The following is a 19,595-nucleotide window of genomic DNA, read 5'->3' on the forward strand; positions in this document are numbered from 1 at the left end:
CAAATTATATTTTTCGTTCTTTATGTTTGTATTATATTCAAATGGATATCCTTTAAATTCAGTAAATACACTCATAATTCTTTCTTTATAAAAACCATTATATCTTTGGTCCTTTAGCACTAATCAGGTTACAATTTTTAGTTTAAGTCTACTCATATAAGGGCAGATTAGTTTTTTTTTACTTAATTATTTTAGTTTTTAATAAATAAAAGAATATAAAATTTTAAAACTTATGAAACAAATATAAATACCCCCCCCCCTCTCTCTCTTACCATCACCATTCACCACCCACCACCCCTTCACATAAAATTAAACCAAACCAACAAGTTCAACAACATCAATCCCCTGTTTCAATGCCACCATTCATCATATCCAGCATGTATTGCCCTAGTTGACCTCAAGATGCACCAAAAAAACTCCACCTGAAGTTAAGCAGTTTTATGGCAACGACAACCAACCTGATTTGCTAGGTCTAATGCGGTAAACATCACCACAACAGGTCCTCTCCAACCTCCTGCGACCCTCGAAGCCTATCAGATTTGCGAACACATCACTGGCGCCGGATTTGGTGGTGGGGTCAAATTTGGTGGCTGTGGTGGAGGTTGGTTGGAAAGAGAGAGGGAATTGAGATAGAGAGGGGGGACGAGATTGAGAGATTGGGGGTTGTTTATTTGTTTAAGGGTAAATTACACTTTTCATCTATTATACTAGTAAAATTACTAACATACCCTCATGTGCAACGCACATGCTATACTTAACTAAAAAAAATTAACAAGGTTAGGGCCAAATGGCCTATGGTGTAATGGTTTTTATAAAGAAATGATTGTGATTGTAATTATTGAGGTTAAAAGGTATCCATTGCAACCGACACAAAAATAAAAGACGAAACATGTAATTTAACCAAAAAATCAAAGTATAAAATTGAACGGCGTAAATGGTAAGTTTAGAGGTGGCGTAAATGTAACTTCATAAGGCAATAGGGTGTGGCATGACCCTTATGACCACCATGACCCTCCACATCAGCGTCACGACCCAAACCACTATCCTCTTATTTTAATTTATTTTGTATAAAGGAGAAGAAGGCCCGTGGTTGCCTGCCGTGGTTTAATCCACGCGAACCACGGTGGATAAGTAGTGGTGAAACTTGAGATTTCCGATTGGGGGGAGGGGTTAAAATTTCTATAAAATCGGGGGTCGAAAACGTACATATCCAAAAATTTCTATACGGAAACTATATACTCTCCACTACTGATCGGAAATTTTAGGGGTCGGCCGCCCATTCCCGGCAAGACGAAATAAAACCAAACTAATAGTCTTATGTTGATGGTATTACATCAGAGATGTACTCGTCGCTTTGTTCATCACTTTCTTCAGACTCATCATCATCATCTTGTGCATTGGCGTATAACTCCATAATCTTGTCTCGTCTTTGTTGCATCCTATACTTAAATATCATCACAACCCTAGATCTTGCATCGTTCGAAGGTTCTAAATCACAGAGTTGTTTAAGAAGATGTAGTCTATCTGTGTTCAACATTTCGTCCATTGTCAATGAATAATCCACCACATGTTGATAAGTCACATTCACCGTTCTTGATTGTTCATCCAAACTCCAACTGGTAACTTTTGGTAGATCAGTATTGTCAACATCATCATCATCATCTGCTGGAAATTTTCTCTTCAATCTTCTTATTACCGTTCGAGTCTTTTCACAATCGTAGGCCATTGGAATCCCAAGGGCCAGAATATCCCTATGGACAGCTTCATCCATACAAAGTATGACCTTGATTGTCTTGACTTTCACTCTTCTCCTATCAGAGAACTTTAGGACGAAACGTCTCTCTGACTTCTCATGTCACACCCCAACCGATGGCGGAAACATCAGGATGAGACGAAGTGTATAGATTGTAAGAGACTTCATAACGCTATTTTGTGTCAAGTATTTAATAATTACATTTTACATGGTTTGAACTAGAATACCACAAGATTAAAATAAATAAAGCACAATAAGTATTCAAATAATTAAATTTCATTTCATTGATAATTAATTATTACAAGTATTGGAAACAGAATACAACAGGAATAAAGGTAAATTACAATACAACGAGCAATAAAGTTTAAATGCGTTTCTAGGCAATCCTATTGGATTCATCTGTCACAATCTTGCAACATGTATTAAAAGCATGGATCAGTACAAAAGCACTGGCGAGTATACAAGTTTGAATATAATTATAAGTATAAAAGTTTGTCTCAAGTTCAAATAGCATTTATTATTCACGTCGAAACGAGCATACATAAATAACTCAAACATAGCAAATAATATGAAATTATGATTTTTAAACTAGCATGCATAAACAGCCTAAGCATAACAATATCATGGAAATACAAGTTGAAACTAACAGGTATTAACAACCTAAGCATAACAATGAACGTGTTCGATGAATTGGGTGTTTGATTATAATCGATGGTGTAAAGTGGATTTTGTATACATGTTGCACCCCAAAAATGCGTTAAAACGTAAAAAGGGTCAAGTATGCTCACATTGATTGCGTTGCGATTTCTTGTAAGTAACGTACGAGTAAGATTGGGAAAAATCCAAAAGAACGAACAAGAGCGATTATCCCAGATATAAAGTACCACAAGAGAGGCGATCACTATAAGTTTAAATAAGTATTCTAATATTTATGATTTACAAATTGGTATATTATATTTCCTCTCATAATAAACCTTTATTGTTATAAAAGAAATATATAGTGAATTGTCTATTTATTAACAAGGAGAAAAGCATTTAAATAAAAACTTATTTAGCTAATAGTTATACATTAAATAAAATATTTTATGGTTTCCAATTTAATTAGATCCCTAAATTCTTATCATGGTCCTTTAAAGAAACATCTAAATAGTAGGATGATAGCTAAAATTATAATACGTGAATTTCGAATGTTGAGAAGTCAAATGAGAAACATTCTTTGGAAAACAGTTATTAAAACATGACTTTAACCAATATATACATATTTTATTTAAAACAACAAACATTTTGAATTATGTATTTGACTAATTCATTTGATAAATAAAATATCCTCTATTATTCATAACAATATGGTGGGTCAAGTTATTCTACAAAGGCTTCTAATTGTAAGAAGTGTAAGAAGGATTTATAGAATGACAATGTCCAATAAGCTAAAACTAAACCCACTACATCACTACCAAAAACCTAAACACCCACCACACCCCACCACCACCCAAAAACCTAACCCCCCCCCCACCCCCCCATCCCTCGGGCAAAAAAAAAAAAAAAAAAAAAAAACTATACCTCACCAAAAAAACCTAACCCCCTCCACCCCCAAAAACCTAAAAAAAACCTACCCCCCCCCCACCCCCCAAAAACCTAAAAAAAAAATCTAAAAAAAACTAAACACCTACCCCCACCCAAAAACCTAAACCCCCACCCCCTCGGCAAAAAAAAAAAAAAACAAAAAATTTTTTTTGGGCGGGTGATGTGGGGGGGGGTAGGTTTTTGGTGCTGGTGGATGTCTAAGGTTTTTTTTTGTAGTGAGGTTTTTTTGTGTAGTGGGTTTTTTTAGGTTATTGGACACTTGTCACTCTATAAATCATTCTTACACTTCTTACAATTAGGATCCTTTGTATTTGATCCTAATCCACAATATGGTATAAACAGTAAACTATTATTTTGATAAATGATACGTTGTGAATGAATTGTTTTAATAAAATAATCTATGAGGTGTTTGTAGTTAGAATTTTATTTTTTTCTTAAACAGCATGATGTCTTCTACGTTTAAAACAAGACCAGCTGAACAGTAACCACAAACAAATCAAAACCTATTTAAAATGAAAAAATATGATAATAGTGAACTGTGTTTTTTTTTATTGGAAATGTTAGGCTTTTAATTCATTTTAAAAATAGCTAGCTTGTTCATCTTCTTCATGTAAAAGAACAAGACAACAACATGCTGTTTTAATAGTTCCCATCTTTCAGTTGGCTTAATCGATTATTAGTAACTCCAAGAAACATATCATTTCATCAAGGAATTTAGCAAAGGAAACAAATGGAATAAGAGGGTATACCGAAACTAGTCGAGAAGATGCCTTCGATCTCCGTTCGGCTCTTCGAGTTTTTATTTTTTTTTTCCGGCGAATGCGCAGCGACTAGACTTGTTATGTAAACGAACAGAAACAAACCGAAACCAAAACTCAAAATCCGACTGAATCTGACCCGAACACACTTGCGGTTGACCCGAGTAGAACCCGAAAAAAAAAACGACACAATCTGAATACTTGAGTCACTGACCTGAATCTCCCGAGATTACCCGAGCCGCAGTGCGTCTGACCTGACCTGGACAAGAAGAACCCTGCTGATCTGAGATTGAATGGAAAGAGACAACAAACGACTCCCGTCGCCGCCGTCGGAGTGACAGCTCCGTCGCCGGTCAACCGCCGTTCCCTTCTCTCTCTGTCTTCACTTCCTTCCTGCATCTTTCAGCGCCGTGTGCCACCACCAGAGGGTGGGGGCCGGCTGTTTTTGCTCGTCGGGGTTGCAGGGAGGGAACGAGGGGTGTTTGTGGTGTCGTGGTGTGTGTGTGTGTGTGTGTGCGACCGGAATTCCAGCTCCGGCGCCGGACAAGGCAAAGCACAGGAGAGGGAAATGTGGTGTGTAGGTGTTTGAGGGAAATTGTGTTGAAGGAGATAGTTTTTCTCCTTTGTAGGTGTGGGTTTGGTGAGATAAAAGTTTGCAGAGAAAATTTGAGAGGGAAGAGTTAGGGCATGTCTGGCTAAGAATGCAACGGCCTTCATTTATTAGATGCATTCTAGTCATCACTATCATATCAGCTTTTAACCCATTTTTCTCACATGTATTCTCTCTCCTCTTTTTAACTCCAACTCATCCTTCCCACATACATCCTCTCTCTTCCACATCACCATTTCTTTTTCTATCTTAAAAACATTTAAAGGGCCCACCTTCACCTTCTCTCTCCTGCATGTAGGTGCACTTCCCTACATGCAAACCCCTTTAAATGCCACCTACCCCAATGCTTCCTTTACAGATGCATCCTCCACATCATCAAGTGCAACCCCCCAACAAGAAGCATTGGAGGCAGTCTTATAGTTAAAAATGACTTTTGGGAAAATGATTTTTTGAAAAGGAGTTTTAAAAAAAAAAAGTGTTTGAATTAGCTTATTGATGTAAAATGACTAAAATGGACATTCTTTTAGATATAAGGGGGTAAAGAAGGGGTATATTAGTAATTTGTAGTTTGAAAAGTTAAAAGCTGGCCAAAAAGTCACAATATTGTGACTTCTTGAAACCTCATTTTTCTTGTTTGCAAAAAGCCATTTCTAAAAGGACTTTTGGCTTAGCCAAACACAAAAACAACTTATTGGCTTTTTGATAAGTCAATAAGCCAATAAGTTGTTTTGAAAAGCTTAGCCAAACATGCCCTTAGATGAACGGCTGCAAACAAAAAAAAGTATTTAGGGTTTTGACTATGACACTAGTTATATATACTAGGTTTCAAATGGGCTTGGGCTCAGCCTACAAGCCCGCTTCTCGTGATGTGTGCGGCCCGTTACTTCTACGAGCTCCGTTTACGAACTCGAGCTCCATAAAGTGTCGTAAATTAGTGTTTTAAAATCAAAAGGCGTAAAATAATGTCGGTAGACGTTTGCGCGTCTGATCGTCGGTCACAGTAAAAATCGCGTAAAAATGCGTCGTTTGTCGTTTTTAATCCGTTTTTGGGTCCGATTTCGACTGCGGATATTATAATAGAAAGCGAATACTAATTTTCTAAAAAAAATAGGAATGCGGAAATACGAGGTGTTACATCTCAAACATCCATGCAATAACCTGAGCCATTTTTTCTAAGTTGTATGGCGTTTTAGACAATGTGTGGCGTGTTAAGAGAATGTGTGGAGTGTTAAGCTTTGTTTACATGTTCTACTTATATAATGGCCTTTTTTTGGCGCGAGGTAGATATGTGTTTTTGGCACTAAAAACATTAGTAATTATATTTTTTATGTGTATTTTGTGTATCATTTGCCGTGCCATGTAGGATGCAGACCTATAATGTGACAGGTAATTATGGCGTTTTGGAAAGATAAATAAATTCGATTATGATGGCGTGACTTTTAATATTATAAATGTTAGTAATAAAGTTTTCATTGTTTCAGTTACTGTTTATAGTTATTTTTTGTTCAGCTTTATCTGTTAAGGCTGTAACTTGTTCCATCTTTTTAGGGATTGACGTTTTGTATTTAATGGCGTTTAGATAAAGATGCCACATTGTTTTAATGGCGTTTAGTTAATTTTTGGAGTTTTTAATAATAATTGGTTAAAGTAATTTTATTAAAAGTTTTGGCTTTTTGGCGTTTTATATTACAACAACGTGTTTGGCCAGGATCCGGTCTCATAGTTTTCACACTTTTAGGCGTTTGGTGTTTATAGCATCTTGGCGTTTTATAAGCATTTTATAGAAATAATATATTTTATCAGTGGAGAATTAGATAACAAACCACAGAAAATGACCCCCCTCCTAAAAAAATGGAAAAAAAATAAAAATAAAAATGCTAATCCAATTTCTCATCCAAATCTTCATTGTCATCAGTCTCTTCTTCTTGAAGTTTTGTGCCTTGAACCTTTGAATACCTTAGATAGATGCCGATTTTCCTACATAACGCCCACTCTAGACGAAGCTGAATATTTAGTAAAATATGGCATCTTGGTTTTTGGTGTGATCTGTTGTTGTATTGGTTTTGTGGATTTTTAGAGACATAGATCGATGCCCGTATGTGTGGGTGTTATTTGGCCGTCATCCTCATTATCATCATGGAGTCCAAAATAGCATTTACACTGGGATCAGTCTCTTCTTCTCATCCAAACCTTCTTCAAGATCAAAGCACACAAGATGACATATCACTGTCATCAGTCTCTTTTTCTTGAAGATTTGTCCATCTCATTCAGCAAAGTCGTATAGAGTTACCCACCTCACCTAAGAATTCATTCAGTGAAACTTCATGCAGAACAATACTGAATATCCAAGAAATGAGGTTTGTCATCTGTGTTTTTTTAACTTTTTTTGGCGTTTTAAAGTGAGTGGTATTTAGGAAACATGGCGTTTGTTTTTGGGTGTGATCAATGGAAGGTGCTGAGATGTTTCTCTTTATAGGATGTTTTTGGCGCGTAGTTTAGGCGGGATTTTATTATAATAATTGCTAGTAATAAAGTATCTGTTGTTTCAGTTACTGTTTGTATTTACTGTTTTGTTCAGCTTTATCTATTAAGGTTGTAATACGTCCCATCTTTCAAGTTTGGCGTTTTGTAGACCAAGATGATAAAATACACTAACTAAAACACATAAAAAATAGTTTTCATTATTTGCATGGGAGGATTTGATGGTGTGCGGGGAGGACCTCCGCACAAGGCCCACGATTTCTAGGGGCATGCGATTTAAAAAAAATCCGATACGTATATGTTATTTTTTTACATAGTAAACACATACCACTTCCAATATAGGCCCATTTACAAATCATTTATTACAGTTTAGAATTTAACGCACTTGGAATTAGGTTTATTGAACCTAATACTAATTTGATTTTTTTAAATAATAACAAAACATAACGGAAGGGCACAACTTTTCAAGCTCGAACAGGGTATGTGAATTCTCAGAGACGCCTCTGATTATTTGGCGTTTTGTATTTAATGGTTTTTGTGGCATTTTGGTATTTTGTAACTAATGAGAGAAATATAGTATTTTATTATTTTAAAAAAATTACACAAAGGAAAAAAAAAATTAAAACTCCTCGTCAGAAGGGACTTTGTCTGAGAAGTATCCATCACTCCCCTCGTCTTCTTCTTCGGATTCTTCTTCCAGTCTCTCATCCAAGTCATCACTTTCACTTTCATTGGCTTCTTGTTCTTGAAGATTCTGAAGCCTCCATTTGAACATGTCCTGCATCAACGCCAATTTTATGTTCATGTTTGTGTTCAAATATGTGGCGTTGTGTAACTCCCCTAGGAACCCAAGACCCTGCTTGGTGATAATGTCTTCAAGCATGTAGTCTTCCTGCGCTCCGTTGTCACATATAACGGTGACCATGTCTGTATCTTCATAAAACGCCATGATGTGATGACTGAGTCCATTTTTGCATTTGCTTTGTTTGGTCCAAATTTTCAGGTTAATCTTCTTATAACCTTATGTGTTTCATCACATTCATTATCAAGAGGGATGCCAAGTGATAGGATCCCCCTCTGTACCTCTTCTTCCATGTTCAAAATGGCTTTGATTGTTTTAACAAACACTCTTCTTCTATTGTCAAAACGTATAACGAATCTTCTGATTCTGAGGGTGTATCTCCATGAAACGATGGTTGCCATTTTGGTGTTTTAGTTAAATTTGGCGTTTTGGTTAAAGATGGCGTTTTTAGTATGATCAATGGAAGTGATGATGGAACGATGATAACGTCGTTATATAATGATGTTTTTGACGCGTAGTTTAGGAGGGAATTTTTTTTTGTAATAAATGTTAATAATAGACTTTCAATTACTGTTTGTTCCATCTACCTGCTAAGTCTGCAACGCATTTTATCATTAAGATTTGGCGTTTTGTATTAATGGTGTTTTAGTCGTTTTGAATGGTGTGTTGCTCATTAGTTTGGCGTTTTGAATTTGGACAGTAAAAATATCTTTTTACCCTTAATAAAGCACGTTCAAGTAATAAAATTGATGTTATTTACGAAAACGCGACTGCGCCAATCTAGTCCATAGACTGTTTTGATCCGACGATCCATAAGCGTTCTCACCGTTCACACACTTTTAACCGTTTTCCCTAAATCCTGACCCAGAATATATATTATAGAGTAAATTATAAAACTTGTCCTTTATGTTAACACCAGATTGCAAAGTGTGTCATTTATCTTTAAAAAGTACAAAAAACTTACTCGATGTTTGCAAACTCTTGCAGGTTATGTCCTTTAGCCCTAAGTTAGTTAATTTAAATAGTTAAATCTGATTAAGTTGACCTCACATGAGGGTATTTTGGACATTTTACTCTAAATACTAATAAAAAAAAATATGAAGAAGAAAAATAAATCAGATATCCTTTCTCCTCTCTGATCGTTGATCTCTCACTCTCTTTCTCTCTCCTAACTCTTTCTCTCCCTCTCTAACTTCTTCTTGCCATCACCACTCTAGCACCACCACCATAAACAACCCATTACTTTTCTCATCATTTCTTTCTGTTCTTAACAACCACCACCCGGCTACCGCCATCCGACCACCACCATCACCTGGGTACCGCCATTCTCAGATCTGTAAGATCTTAGCTACCTGCAAGAAACGAAAACCCTAATTTACTCTAATCTCAGGTACGTTTTTTGTAATCGCAAGTCAGAGGCAAAGATAATAGTAACTTGTTAGAGAGTTTTGAAAGTAAACTTAGGGATTAATGATGTCGATGAAGCATAAAAAGTTAAGGTTTAGGGATAAATGAAATTGAGAATGGTGGTGATCAGATTAAGTGTGGTGTTTCTTTGTTTGGAGGTTTGGGGATAAATGAAACCGGAAATGGAAGAAGCGGTGGTGGTTGACGGTGGCGCTGGAGGTTCTGCGGTGGTCGGAAAGAACAGTCGCTAAAAGCACATCATCAGACGTATATGAGTATAAAGTACATATAGTAACGAAATTTTGGTTGAGATTTTCGATCTGGTGCTTGTAATCATCCGATGTATTTGGATGGTGGTGGTGGGTTTGAGTGGCGGTGACAGGTGGTGTGGGGTGTCTAGAGGTGGTGGTAGGTGGTGGGTTTGAGATGCAGGTGACAGATGGTGTGGGGTGTGTGGAGGTGGTGGCAGGTGGGTGGTGGGTGGTGGTGGGAGTCTGGTAGTGAGAGAGAGAGTTGAGATGGATCGAGATCGAGAGTTTATATGTGTCTGTATGTATATAGATATATAGATACATGTATATTTAAACAAAGAAATTATTTATTGTTCTTTATGATTTTTATTTTAGTATTTACGGTAAAATGACTAAAATACCCTTATGTGGGGTCTACTTTGTCAGATTTAACCATGAAAACTAACTGAGTTAGGGCTAAAGGATGTAACGTGCAAGAGTTTGCAAAGATCGAGTACGTTTTTTTGTACTTTTTGAAGATAAATGACATATTTTGTAATCTGGTGTTAACCTAAAGGACGAGTTTTGTAATTTACTCTATATTATATTCCTCAAAATCAATGGTTAGAAAGAAGTGAGGTCCATGGGAGTGTGGTGCAGAAAGAAGCATAGGAACTGAAACTCTTTTTTTTTTTTTTTTTTTTTTTTTTTGAACGGCCAACAAACTCAATCCCGAGCACTCTCGGGGCACCCACTGGACAAACGGAGTACTCCGAGAGTAACCCGAGTCCATCACCAATTCCGGGGAAAACCCGATAACCCACCCGCCCGTAGGCACGACAGTGAGATTACCGGTAAAACCCGTTTGGCTCAAGGATCCAACCCAGGTTTCCCTGGGTCTCCTATCATTGCCCACCAGTGCCTCACTCTACACCAAGTGGGAGTCGAACCTGCATCTCCCAAGAAAAATACAAGCCCTCTACCACTTACACTATGTTCCCGAGTTTCATTTAACGATAGAAAAGAAAGGAAGGGGAATTATAAGGGAATGGAAAGGAAAAGATGTGATTATATTCGTGTTCCCGAGTTTAATGAAAAGAAAAGGAAATGAAAGGAAATTAAACATTTTATGTGTTCCCGAGTTGGGAGAAAATGAAAAGAAAGTTTATTTATAATGAATTAGAGGGTAATTTAGGAAATTTAAAAAGGTCTGAGATTCATAATAATCGTTTCTCACCAAATCTCTCCAAATTGGAAGGATGAATATTTGCATCAATCATCCCCTTGATTCCTTTCTTTTCTCACCACTTCCTTTCTTAAAAAAATCTCTGGAACACATTTTTTACTCTCTTCCTTTTAATTCCTTTCTCTTCCCTTATTAAATGAAACTCGGGAACATAGTGTTAATCTAGAGATCATTGGCTGGAACTGAAACTCTTATCTGGCAACACCACCACTAACATAACCCTTGTTCCAAACCCCTTTTCTTCTGGAAGCCTCATCTCTCTGCCTGCCTGCCTGCCTGCCTGCCACCAACCACCGCAACTCCGCCGTTCGAGTCCTACTTAACCTCCTCCGTTCAGGTTTCTTAATTGAATTGAATTGAATTTCTACCAATTTACATTATTATTCACTCTAATTCGCCACCACTGTTTTCGTTACTCATAAATACATTCAATTTTATAAACAATCAGTTGTGATTATGGATTCTGTACACCTTAACATTCTTATTGTTCCAATTGAATGTATAGATTAGGTATACATATATGCTCTTTCATGGAAATAGGAATATAGAGGCCATGACCTAATTCATTCTTATATAGTTTTGTGAAGGTTTCAATTGTTTTTGTTCATCTGCAGAGAGTAAGTATATCTAATGGCAATTGTTCCGGGAGGGAGTACATGGGTGGCTCGGTGGGGAATGCAACCTCAATTGATGTCCAAAGCGTCTTCCGCTAACAGTTCGTTTATGCATTTGCCTCGGTGAGTACGGTTATATTACCTTTTAAAGTTAAAGATTGTGTTCGTTAACCGTTAAGTAATGAGACCACTTGAATGGGCCATGTTATGCTTTTTTTTGTGGTTTTTCTCCCTTTCAATCTTGTTCGTACAACGTCTGTGCTTTCTAGTTGTGGTTGACCTTTCCGATTTTTTGGAATCTTAAGCTAGAAAATTTTAAATAGAATAGACGTGTTATCTTAGGTTGTCGTCGGGGCAGACATAAGGAGGTCATATTAGTAGAGATTTTAGATACATTATTGATCTGTGTCTACGCATGCATATATTTGGAAATTACGAGTCGAATCTTTCCCATTGTTAGAAATACTTTGAAGATCTGAAATCATTTGTATTAGAGATGAGTGTTCTGTTGTAAGGAATCATTTTTATCGACATTCTCAGTTATGCTCACCTATCTAAATGTGTCAGTTAAGTTGTTCATTTAGAGGTTCCATTTCATGCACTGAGATGAGTGGCATGCTTTGCTGGTACATTATGGTGTAACAAGAGGCTGATATATTGATGTAACTTGAATATATCTTACTTGAAATTACACTTTACCATGGATTTTATCATTGGTTCATTGGTAAATGGAAGGTTATTATAAGGTCATGAAAATAATTGTAAGTACAATGTTCATGTGACAGTTTGAAAGATAAGAACATCTATGCGTTAAATGATCTATAGGTATTAAACATATGCATTAAAATGGTTACGATAGGGCTCTATAATAATCTATATATAGAGATACATGCTACACATGAGTACCCTCTAGACCTAGGCTAAATACAGTTGTGCACATCTAGTTTAATAACATGATAGTAATTAATGTATAGTTGAAAAATATTTATAGGTAGCCTTGAAAGTAAAAGCTAAGTTATTAGTTCCCCTATGTTGTGACTAAAATTTTCTAGTCTTTACAATACATATATAAAATTACATTTATTCAACCTGACAATACACGGGGTTCTTAAAGGTGTAACTTTTTTAATATTTAATGTGTATAATTACATTTATCAAACCCGTGTATAAACAAGGTTTTTAAAGATATATTGTTTTATTATTTAGTATATAAAATTAAATTTACTCAACCCGTGTAATACACGAGGTTCTAACCTAGTTCTTTCTATGTAAGTCTATTGTCTGTTTGGTTTTCAGTTTCTCAGGCAATACAAAAGAGTTGGCATCACAGTGTTCCGCCTTCTGTTCACAAGGTTCTTTGCATGAACTATACAATATTGGGTCATTTGGTAAATCTCATCACCGAAGAGGTGGCCGCCTCATTGTTAGGGCTGAAAGTGTAAGTTCTTCGCTGTCAGACCATCATCTGTAAAAGTGTAATTACTTCTTTTATTTCTTCTTCTTCTTCTTCTGTTTATTAAAATGTTGATTATTTAAGTGCATCTACCTTGTATACACAGGATTATTATTCAGTACTTGGCGTGTCGAAGAATGCTAGCAAATCAGAAATAAAAAGTGGTTAGTAAAAGTCGTAGCCCAATGATAAATTACTAACATATATGTGTAATATTCATCTGTGATCATAACTAACTCTGGTCTAAGAAAATGGTGTGTGTTTGAACAGCTTATAGGAAGCTTGCAAGGAGTTATCATCCTGATGTTAACAAGTAAGTTCAACTGTCACTCATAGTTGTCAATAGTGATCGTTACGATCGCTATAGCGCGCTACGTAGCGTATAGGTCTAGTGTCGCTATTAGGGTTGTAGCAATGGATAGTGAGAAAGCGACACTTATTATTATTAAATAGCAATTAAATATAGCTATAGCTAGAGTTTAGGTTTTTATTAAATATACATGAAAAATAATATATATACCAGGGTATTATGATATATTATACATATAAAATATTTTAATTTTTTTCTAGTGTATCGCTATTTATAAAAATGCCACCCGCTATTTATTGTTATTCGCTATGTAGCATATAGGTACCTTGTCGCTATTTGTCGCTATTCGCCATTAACAACTATGCTGTCACTTTCAGCTTTACAAGCACTCAACTAATCTGATTCAGTTTAACTGACATACGATACATTACTAGTGTCCGAATACCGATTTTGATTTGTAATTTTCATGTTCGCGAATTGACAGTTATTGTTCTTTATCTTATGAAAATTTACGAAATCATATAAAAGAAACAATCATTGTTATGCATTTCGTGTGTCTTTAGTTGGATATCAAAAGATCGAAAAATATCTTGACTGATGATTAGCTCGATAATTCTCTAGCATGTAGCTTATAGCTGTCAACAATGGCTATAGCACCCTACGTAGCGTATAAATCATATGTGGCTATATAGTATATAGCGATAAATAGCAACATTTTATTATTATTTTTTTTCTATAAATAAAATATGCTGATATTGTTGCTTCTTTCAGGGAACCAGGAGCTGAACAAAAATTCAAGGATATTAGCAATGCTTATGAGGTACCCCATCCTACCTCATATTTTTAGTAAATTTGGCATATCATCGGTTTTTCTGTATCTGGACTTTAACATATAAGTTGTTATGCAGGTTTTATCTGATGATGAAAAGCGATCCATATATGACAGATATGGGGAGGCTGGACTTAAAGGCGCTGGCGTTGGTACAGGGGTCAGTTTTTTTTTTTTTTTACCTAAACAGTAATAATTTATTTTTATAGATATCCTGATGTAGCAATTTTGTCACCTTTAAAAGCTATGCATCCCCTTTGAGTAGGCCTGTGAATGAACCAAACGAACATGAACAGAGGCATGTTTGTGTTCGTTCTTTTAACTTTAACCGAACACGAACATGAACATATAAGCTAACACATTTTTTTTGTTCATGTTCGTTTATTAAGAAAATGGGCATGTTCGTGTTCGTTCGTGTTCGTTCGTTTAAAACCTAAACGAACAATTCACAAATGTAAACAAACAAACTTAACGAACGTAATATAACAAACAATAAACAACACAAATGAACATTATTGAAGAAACATAAATGAACACAAATGAGCATAAATAAACGAGCATAAAGTAATTTTTTATATAAAGTAGTGATTAATTATGATAAATTCCGTTAAAACCCATTTTTGTTACTAGAAAGCCCAATTACCAATTAGTTATATTTATATAAGTAGTCAGAAAGTTCCTTTTATGTTTACTATTTATATAAGTTTAACTATTTATGTATTTAGATTGAAACGGACATAAACAAATGTAAATACACGAACATAAACAGACGTCCACGAACATAAGTGAATGAACAAAACGTGTGTTCATGTTTGTTCGTTTATTAAATAAATGAACATAAACGAACTTCCTGCTGAACAAGTTCACGAACACTTCATGAACCTTCGGTTCGTTTACAGGCCTACCTTTGTGGTCTAAAGTTGGTTTATTTCTATGTGTTAACAGGATTTCAGCAACCCGTTTGATCTGTTTGAATCATTGTTTGACGGGTTGGGCGGCATGGGTGGAATGGGCGGCATGGGTGGAAGAACCACACGTAATAGGGCTACACAAGGCGAAGACCAAGGCTACAATCTGGTTTTAAACTTTAAAGAAGCCATATTCGGCGTTGAAAAAGAGATCGAAGTAACTCGTCTCGAGAGCTGTGGAACTTGCAACGGGTCCGGTGCCAAACCCGGGACCAGCCCGTCCAAATGCACCACATGTGGTGGTCAAGGTCAAGTCGTGTCTTCGGCTCGAACCCCGTTGGGAGTCTTTCAACAAGTCATGACCTGCTCGTCTTGTAACGGAAGCGGTGAAATCTCAACCCCTTGTAATACATGTAATGGGGACGGTCGTGTGAGAAAATCCAAACGAATCAGCCTCAAAGTGCCAGCTGGAGTCGATGCAGGCAGCCGTTTGCGGGTCCGGTCAGAGGGTAATGCAGGAAGAAAAGGCGGGCCCCCGGGTGACCTGTTTGTTATGATTGATGTCCTTCAAGATCCTGTTTTAAAACGAGACGACACAAATATTCTCTACACTAGCAAAATATCATATATTGATGCTATTTTGGGGACAACTCTGAAAGTCCCGACTGTCGATGGGATGGTAGATTTGAAAATCCCGGCCGGGACCCAGCCTGGAACGACACTTGTTATGGCCAAAAAGGGGGTCCCGATTCTGAACAAGAACAACATGAGGGGCGATCAACTGGTGAGAGTGCAAGTCGAAATACCAAAACGGTTGAGCGGGGAAGAAAAGAAGCTGATTGAAGAACTCTCAAACCTAAAGAAAGGTAAAGTTCCCAACAGCAGTGGTATATAACAGTGCAAATGGGTAGTGAAGATTTGACAAATGTATTCACAATTTGAAACGGATTTCTGAATCGGCCCCACGAAACTAGTGCGATTTTTGGGGTGTAGATCATGTAACATGAATCTATACACGGTTTACATGCCGGTTGACTGGGCATTCGAGAGGGACTCTTATAATTATAGTTGATATCTTTAGCAGGATTTTGGATTATGCTTAAGAAATGTATATTGTTTTTGACTTTTCCTTTTGTTGATTGAGCTTGCATTGCATACAACGTGATGTCGTCTAGGGTTGATTGGTATCATCATAAGCTGAACAAAAAAACCAACATCCCAACCGGTCATCAGGTTACCGAATGACGAATAATGTAACTAGATCATGCATGGCTCATTAAACATAAGAGGGCTCGAGCTCCAACACGTGTAATCGAGCGCTCTGTATGAGTAATTTTTAAAGCTTGAGTTTCTTTCGGACTTGACTATGTTATTATTTCATATACATAATTATTGTTATATATTATTCAGTTAGTTTTTATCACAACAGCGCCTATAATATAACTACATATTAATCTATATGGGAGCATGATAATAATATAAATTACAACATTTTATTTTAAAACATTTTTAACATGGAAAACTGCTCTGTGATGACATGAGATAATTTGAAATGATATGCAAGCTAATAAGATTCAAACTGAAGATGTTAAACGTTGTTGGATCAAAGTCTGAGCGCCTTCAACGAGTCTCTTTACGACTTGAGCAGCTGGTAAGATTTCGTTGATAAGTCCAACCCCTTCGCCTGCATACATCACCATGTTTTCAATATCACCTGTTGTTGTCTTGTTTGGAACCGTACCCGCAAACCGACGGATCTCTTTCTCCTATATAGTTTGACCAAGAAAAAAATTCAAAGTAAAAAATTTGATCTTATTGTACTTTCATTTAGGGAATTTGAATTGTTCAACTGTAACATATAATAGCTATGAAGATGGGTAGAGGTGGCAAATTGGACGGGTCAGGTAACTAGCTTGAGTTTAAATGGGTCCCTTTTATCATGGATCGAAAGGGGCCGGGTCGAGCTGACGCATAGACACTTTTTGTCTTTTCTTGAACTTCATTCATGATATTGTTAAAATAAGTGAAAGATATACTTACCATTCCATGTATCGTTGAACGGCCAATAACTGGTTGATTAGCTTCGTTCTCATGATTTGGTAGATTTCGCCATTCCAAGAAGAAAGGCGTTTTCAGGACACGTTGAGGTGCTCCTGGCCACCTGGCACGACCATATACGTTTGTATACTCTGTTTCGCTCATTTCGACCAACTTTTTTTTGTACTCTGGGTGAGCATAGCTCTCCTCAGTTGCAAGAAACCTTTAATGAGCAAATTTAACTTTAGTTTTAGACCCCAAAATCAGTAATATCAAGTCGAGGTAGCAGTTCTTACCGATTTACTGAACTACGGGTAAGTAAACGGTCAAAGCAAACTCTAGTATGAAAAACCAATGTACCTGGTGCCTAAGCATACACCTTGCGCTCCGAGAGCCAAAGCAGCAACGTATCCTCGCTCATCGACAATTCCACCAGCAGCAATTACCGGTATACCCTTAGACCCAACAAGATCGACCACTCGTGGTACCAACGCAGTCAATGCTTCCTGTCAACGTAAAGAAGTGTTTTTGAACGTTTAATGCTTTTATGTGTCGCACATGTTTGGTCTAATATAACTGAACTCAGATCAACTTGTCTTATCGATAAACAAAGATGCAAAAACCATGTACCTGACCAATTACGTGGCCTCCTGCTTCGTGACCTTGAACTATTATAGCATCGACACCTGCATCAGCAGCATGCTTTGCTTCTTCAATGCTTCCAATCTGGGAACAAGAATAATGTTACAAAAAGATTGCAGACAATAATAGTGGACTAATACAGTTAATATCGGTGATATATCGTTATCGGTCCCCATGTAAAATATCGGTATCGATATTATCGGCGATATTGATCGATATATCACCGATTTTCCCAATATCAGTACCTTTCTTCTTAGTTCTACCATTCATCTATTAGTGTTTTAAGTCTAAACTGTTAATTGTTAATGTTAAATGTTAGTGTTTTAGGTCTTACTGGTAGGAGAGTATACTGAAATGTTAGTGTTAACTTGCTATATATATAAATTCTGCATGAAATTAAAATTACCGATATCCCAATGCGATAACCTATATCTCAAATATTATCCTTGAGATTTTTTACCGCATTAACCGCATACTGCGGATACATTTTGATAAAGCCATTGAGTAGGTTGTATGCAATGAAAACACTCTTTGGACAACTTTTGATCTATTTGACCCGTTTAACCATTTCTTATTTTACCATTTGAACCATTAGAAATGGGTCTAAACCGCACCTTTACCTTTAGCACTTGACCCGTTAGAGATAAAACATTACCAAAACCATCTCACTCATAACTAAACCGGTCAAAATTCCAAACTCAATTCATTATCAAGATGGTAATGAATTGGTGCTAACCTGCGGAACAACCTTGACCCCGGCTCGATGAGCATCAGCAACCACATCTTTTGTTACTTGGCCCCAATAAAGCTGCAAAAGCGCAACCTTCTCTTCAAGCACACACTTCAAATTCTCCTTGTGAGGAAATGCCAAAACAATACCCACTCCAAATGGCTTATCAGTCAAAGCCTTTGTCTTCCTTATAAGCTCCCTTAAATAATCTGGACATTCCTGTTACAAAGTTTTAACAAAAATCCCACCTAAAACCATTAATCTACCACATAACTCACCCCAACTTTTATATCAAGATAAAGTATAATAATCATAACAACTACTGAAATGAAAAACATTTTTACTGACCCAATCAGGAGCTCGGAGGATGCCGATAGCACCGGCGTTAGCGACGGCAGCCACAAGTTCTGGGCCGGAGATATCTGGTCCTAAAGGTGCCTGTATGATTCCGTACTCAAAACCCAGTATGCCTCTCCAACCCATTTGTTTTTTTAATGTGGTTTTCAGGAAGGTGAAGGTAGTTGTTAACTTGTTATAGATCAAAATGGGAAGTAAGTAGAGGACACCGATTTGCTTACGTAAACCTGCACTAGATCATCATGAAAATGAAGATAATACTAATCGGCATACGTTTCTAAAGGCCGAAACGAATTTCTCCACCTCTTTACCAATATTAAAAATAGATTAGTTTATTGAAGTTAACTCCAATTTATCAACTCATAATATCATTCATAACTCAATATCTATACTATATTATAATACATGAGGGAGTGGTATTTTAAGATACCAAAAAAATAAGAACTTTTCCCCTACTTTACTTATAGAAAGACCCCTAAAATAAGGGTAGTTTAGCTTTTTAAACACTATTTATTTTTTAGCCTCCAAACTTATTACACCTAAATCCCTAAGGTTTTAACAAAATTATAGATAATTAGTTACAATTCACCTATTCACAACAAACTTATAATTTTTTACGTATTCTTGACATATCTTATAAACTATACTGTTTTAAAAAAATCCAAAGATAACATGACGACCTACACATTTTTGTCAACGTTTCGGTAGTTGTCTTGTTCAATATCAACGTACGGATTAAAAGGTATAAGTTGATAATGCTTTAATGTACAAGTAATTAATACTTGTGATCTAATGCGCCTAATTTACAAAGATGAGCTCCATCTATGCAAACAAAAACAAAAAG

At 36.5% G+C, this 19,595-nt stretch overlaps 2 protein-coding genes and 1 long non-coding RNA gene across 4 annotated transcripts; 1 reads left to right on the forward strand and 2 right to left on the reverse strand.

The window, feature by feature from the left end:
- Positions 1–2,011: 2,011 nt before the first annotated feature.
- On the reverse strand, positions 2,012–4,783 carry LOC110884830. 2 transcript variants are annotated; one of them, XR_004870205.1, is made up of 3 exons: positions 4,310–4,783; positions 4,087–4,167; positions 2,012–2,162 (listed from the first exon to the last, which is right to left on the reverse strand). It is a non-coding gene; the product is annotated as an uncharacterized LOC110884830 (long non-coding RNA). The 2 variants fall into 2 exon arrangements; XR_002561597.2 differs by having other exon boundaries at positions 4,087–4,783.
- A 6,268-nt stretch (positions 4,784–11,051) lies between these two features.
- Positions 11,052–16,122, forward strand: LOC110884831 (chaperone protein dnaJ A7A, chloroplastic). Its single transcript, XM_022132540.2, has 8 exons — positions 11,052–11,208; positions 11,486–11,608; positions 12,782–12,923; positions 13,045–13,102; positions 13,209–13,251; positions 14,020–14,068; positions 14,157–14,237; positions 15,023–16,122. Exons 2-8 carry the CDS (start codon positions 11,502–11,504, stop codon positions 15,878–15,880), a joined length of 1,338 nt encoding a protein of 445 aa, XP_021988232.1. The 5' UTR covers positions 11,052–11,208; positions 11,486–11,501; the 3' UTR covers positions 15,881–16,122.
- Positions 16,123–16,445: 323 nt separating this feature from the next.
- On the reverse strand, positions 16,446–19,061 carry LOC110884832 (probable nitronate monooxygenase). Its single transcript, XM_022132541.2, has 6 exons — positions 18,743–19,061; positions 18,401–18,613; positions 17,653–17,748; positions 17,383–17,528; positions 17,026–17,245; positions 16,446–16,751 (listed from the first exon to the last, which is right to left on the reverse strand). The coding sequence occupies exons 1-6, from the start codon at positions 18,875–18,877 to the stop codon at positions 16,560–16,562; spliced, it is 1,002 nt and encodes a 333-aa protein (XP_021988233.1). The 5' UTR covers positions 18,878–19,061; the 3' UTR covers positions 16,446–16,559.
- Between the last annotated feature and the right edge of the window lie 534 nt (positions 19,062–19,595).

The sequence above is a fragment of the Helianthus annuus genome, chromosome 10 (genome assembly GCF_002127325.2).
Source record: "Helianthus annuus cultivar XRQ/B chromosome 10, HanXRQr2.0-SUNRISE, whole genome shotgun sequence".
NCBI lineage: Eukaryota > Viridiplantae > Streptophyta > Magnoliopsida > Asterales > Asteraceae > Helianthus > Helianthus annuus.

Bases quoted from the DNA above. Each gene is read 5' to 3' on its own strand.
- LOC110884831 (XM_022132540.2), top strand. From the start codon at position 11,502: ATGGCAATTGTTCCGGGAGGGAGTACATGGGTGGCTCGGTGGGGAATG. The intron at 13,103-13,208 runs GTTAGTAAAAGT...GTGTTTGAACAG, and splicing joins CAAATCAGAAATAAAAAGTG to CTTATAGGAAGCTTGCAAGG. The intron at 14,238-15,022 runs GTCAGTTTTTTT...ATGTGTTAACAG, and splicing joins GCGCTGGCGTTGGTACAGGG to GATTTCAGCAACCCGTTTGA.
- LOC110884832 (XM_022132541.2), bottom strand. From the start codon at position 18,877: ATGGGTTGGAGAGGCATACTGGGTTTTGAGTACGGAATCATACAGGCA. The intron at 17,749-18,400 runs GTTAGCACCAAT...TCTTGTTCCCAG, and splicing joins GGGTCAAGGTTGTTCCGCAG to ATTGGAAGCATTGAAGAAGC. The intron at 16,752-17,025 runs GTAAGTATATCT...CAAACTATATAG, and splicing joins GTTCAACGATACATGGAATG to GAGAAAGAGATCCGTCGGTT.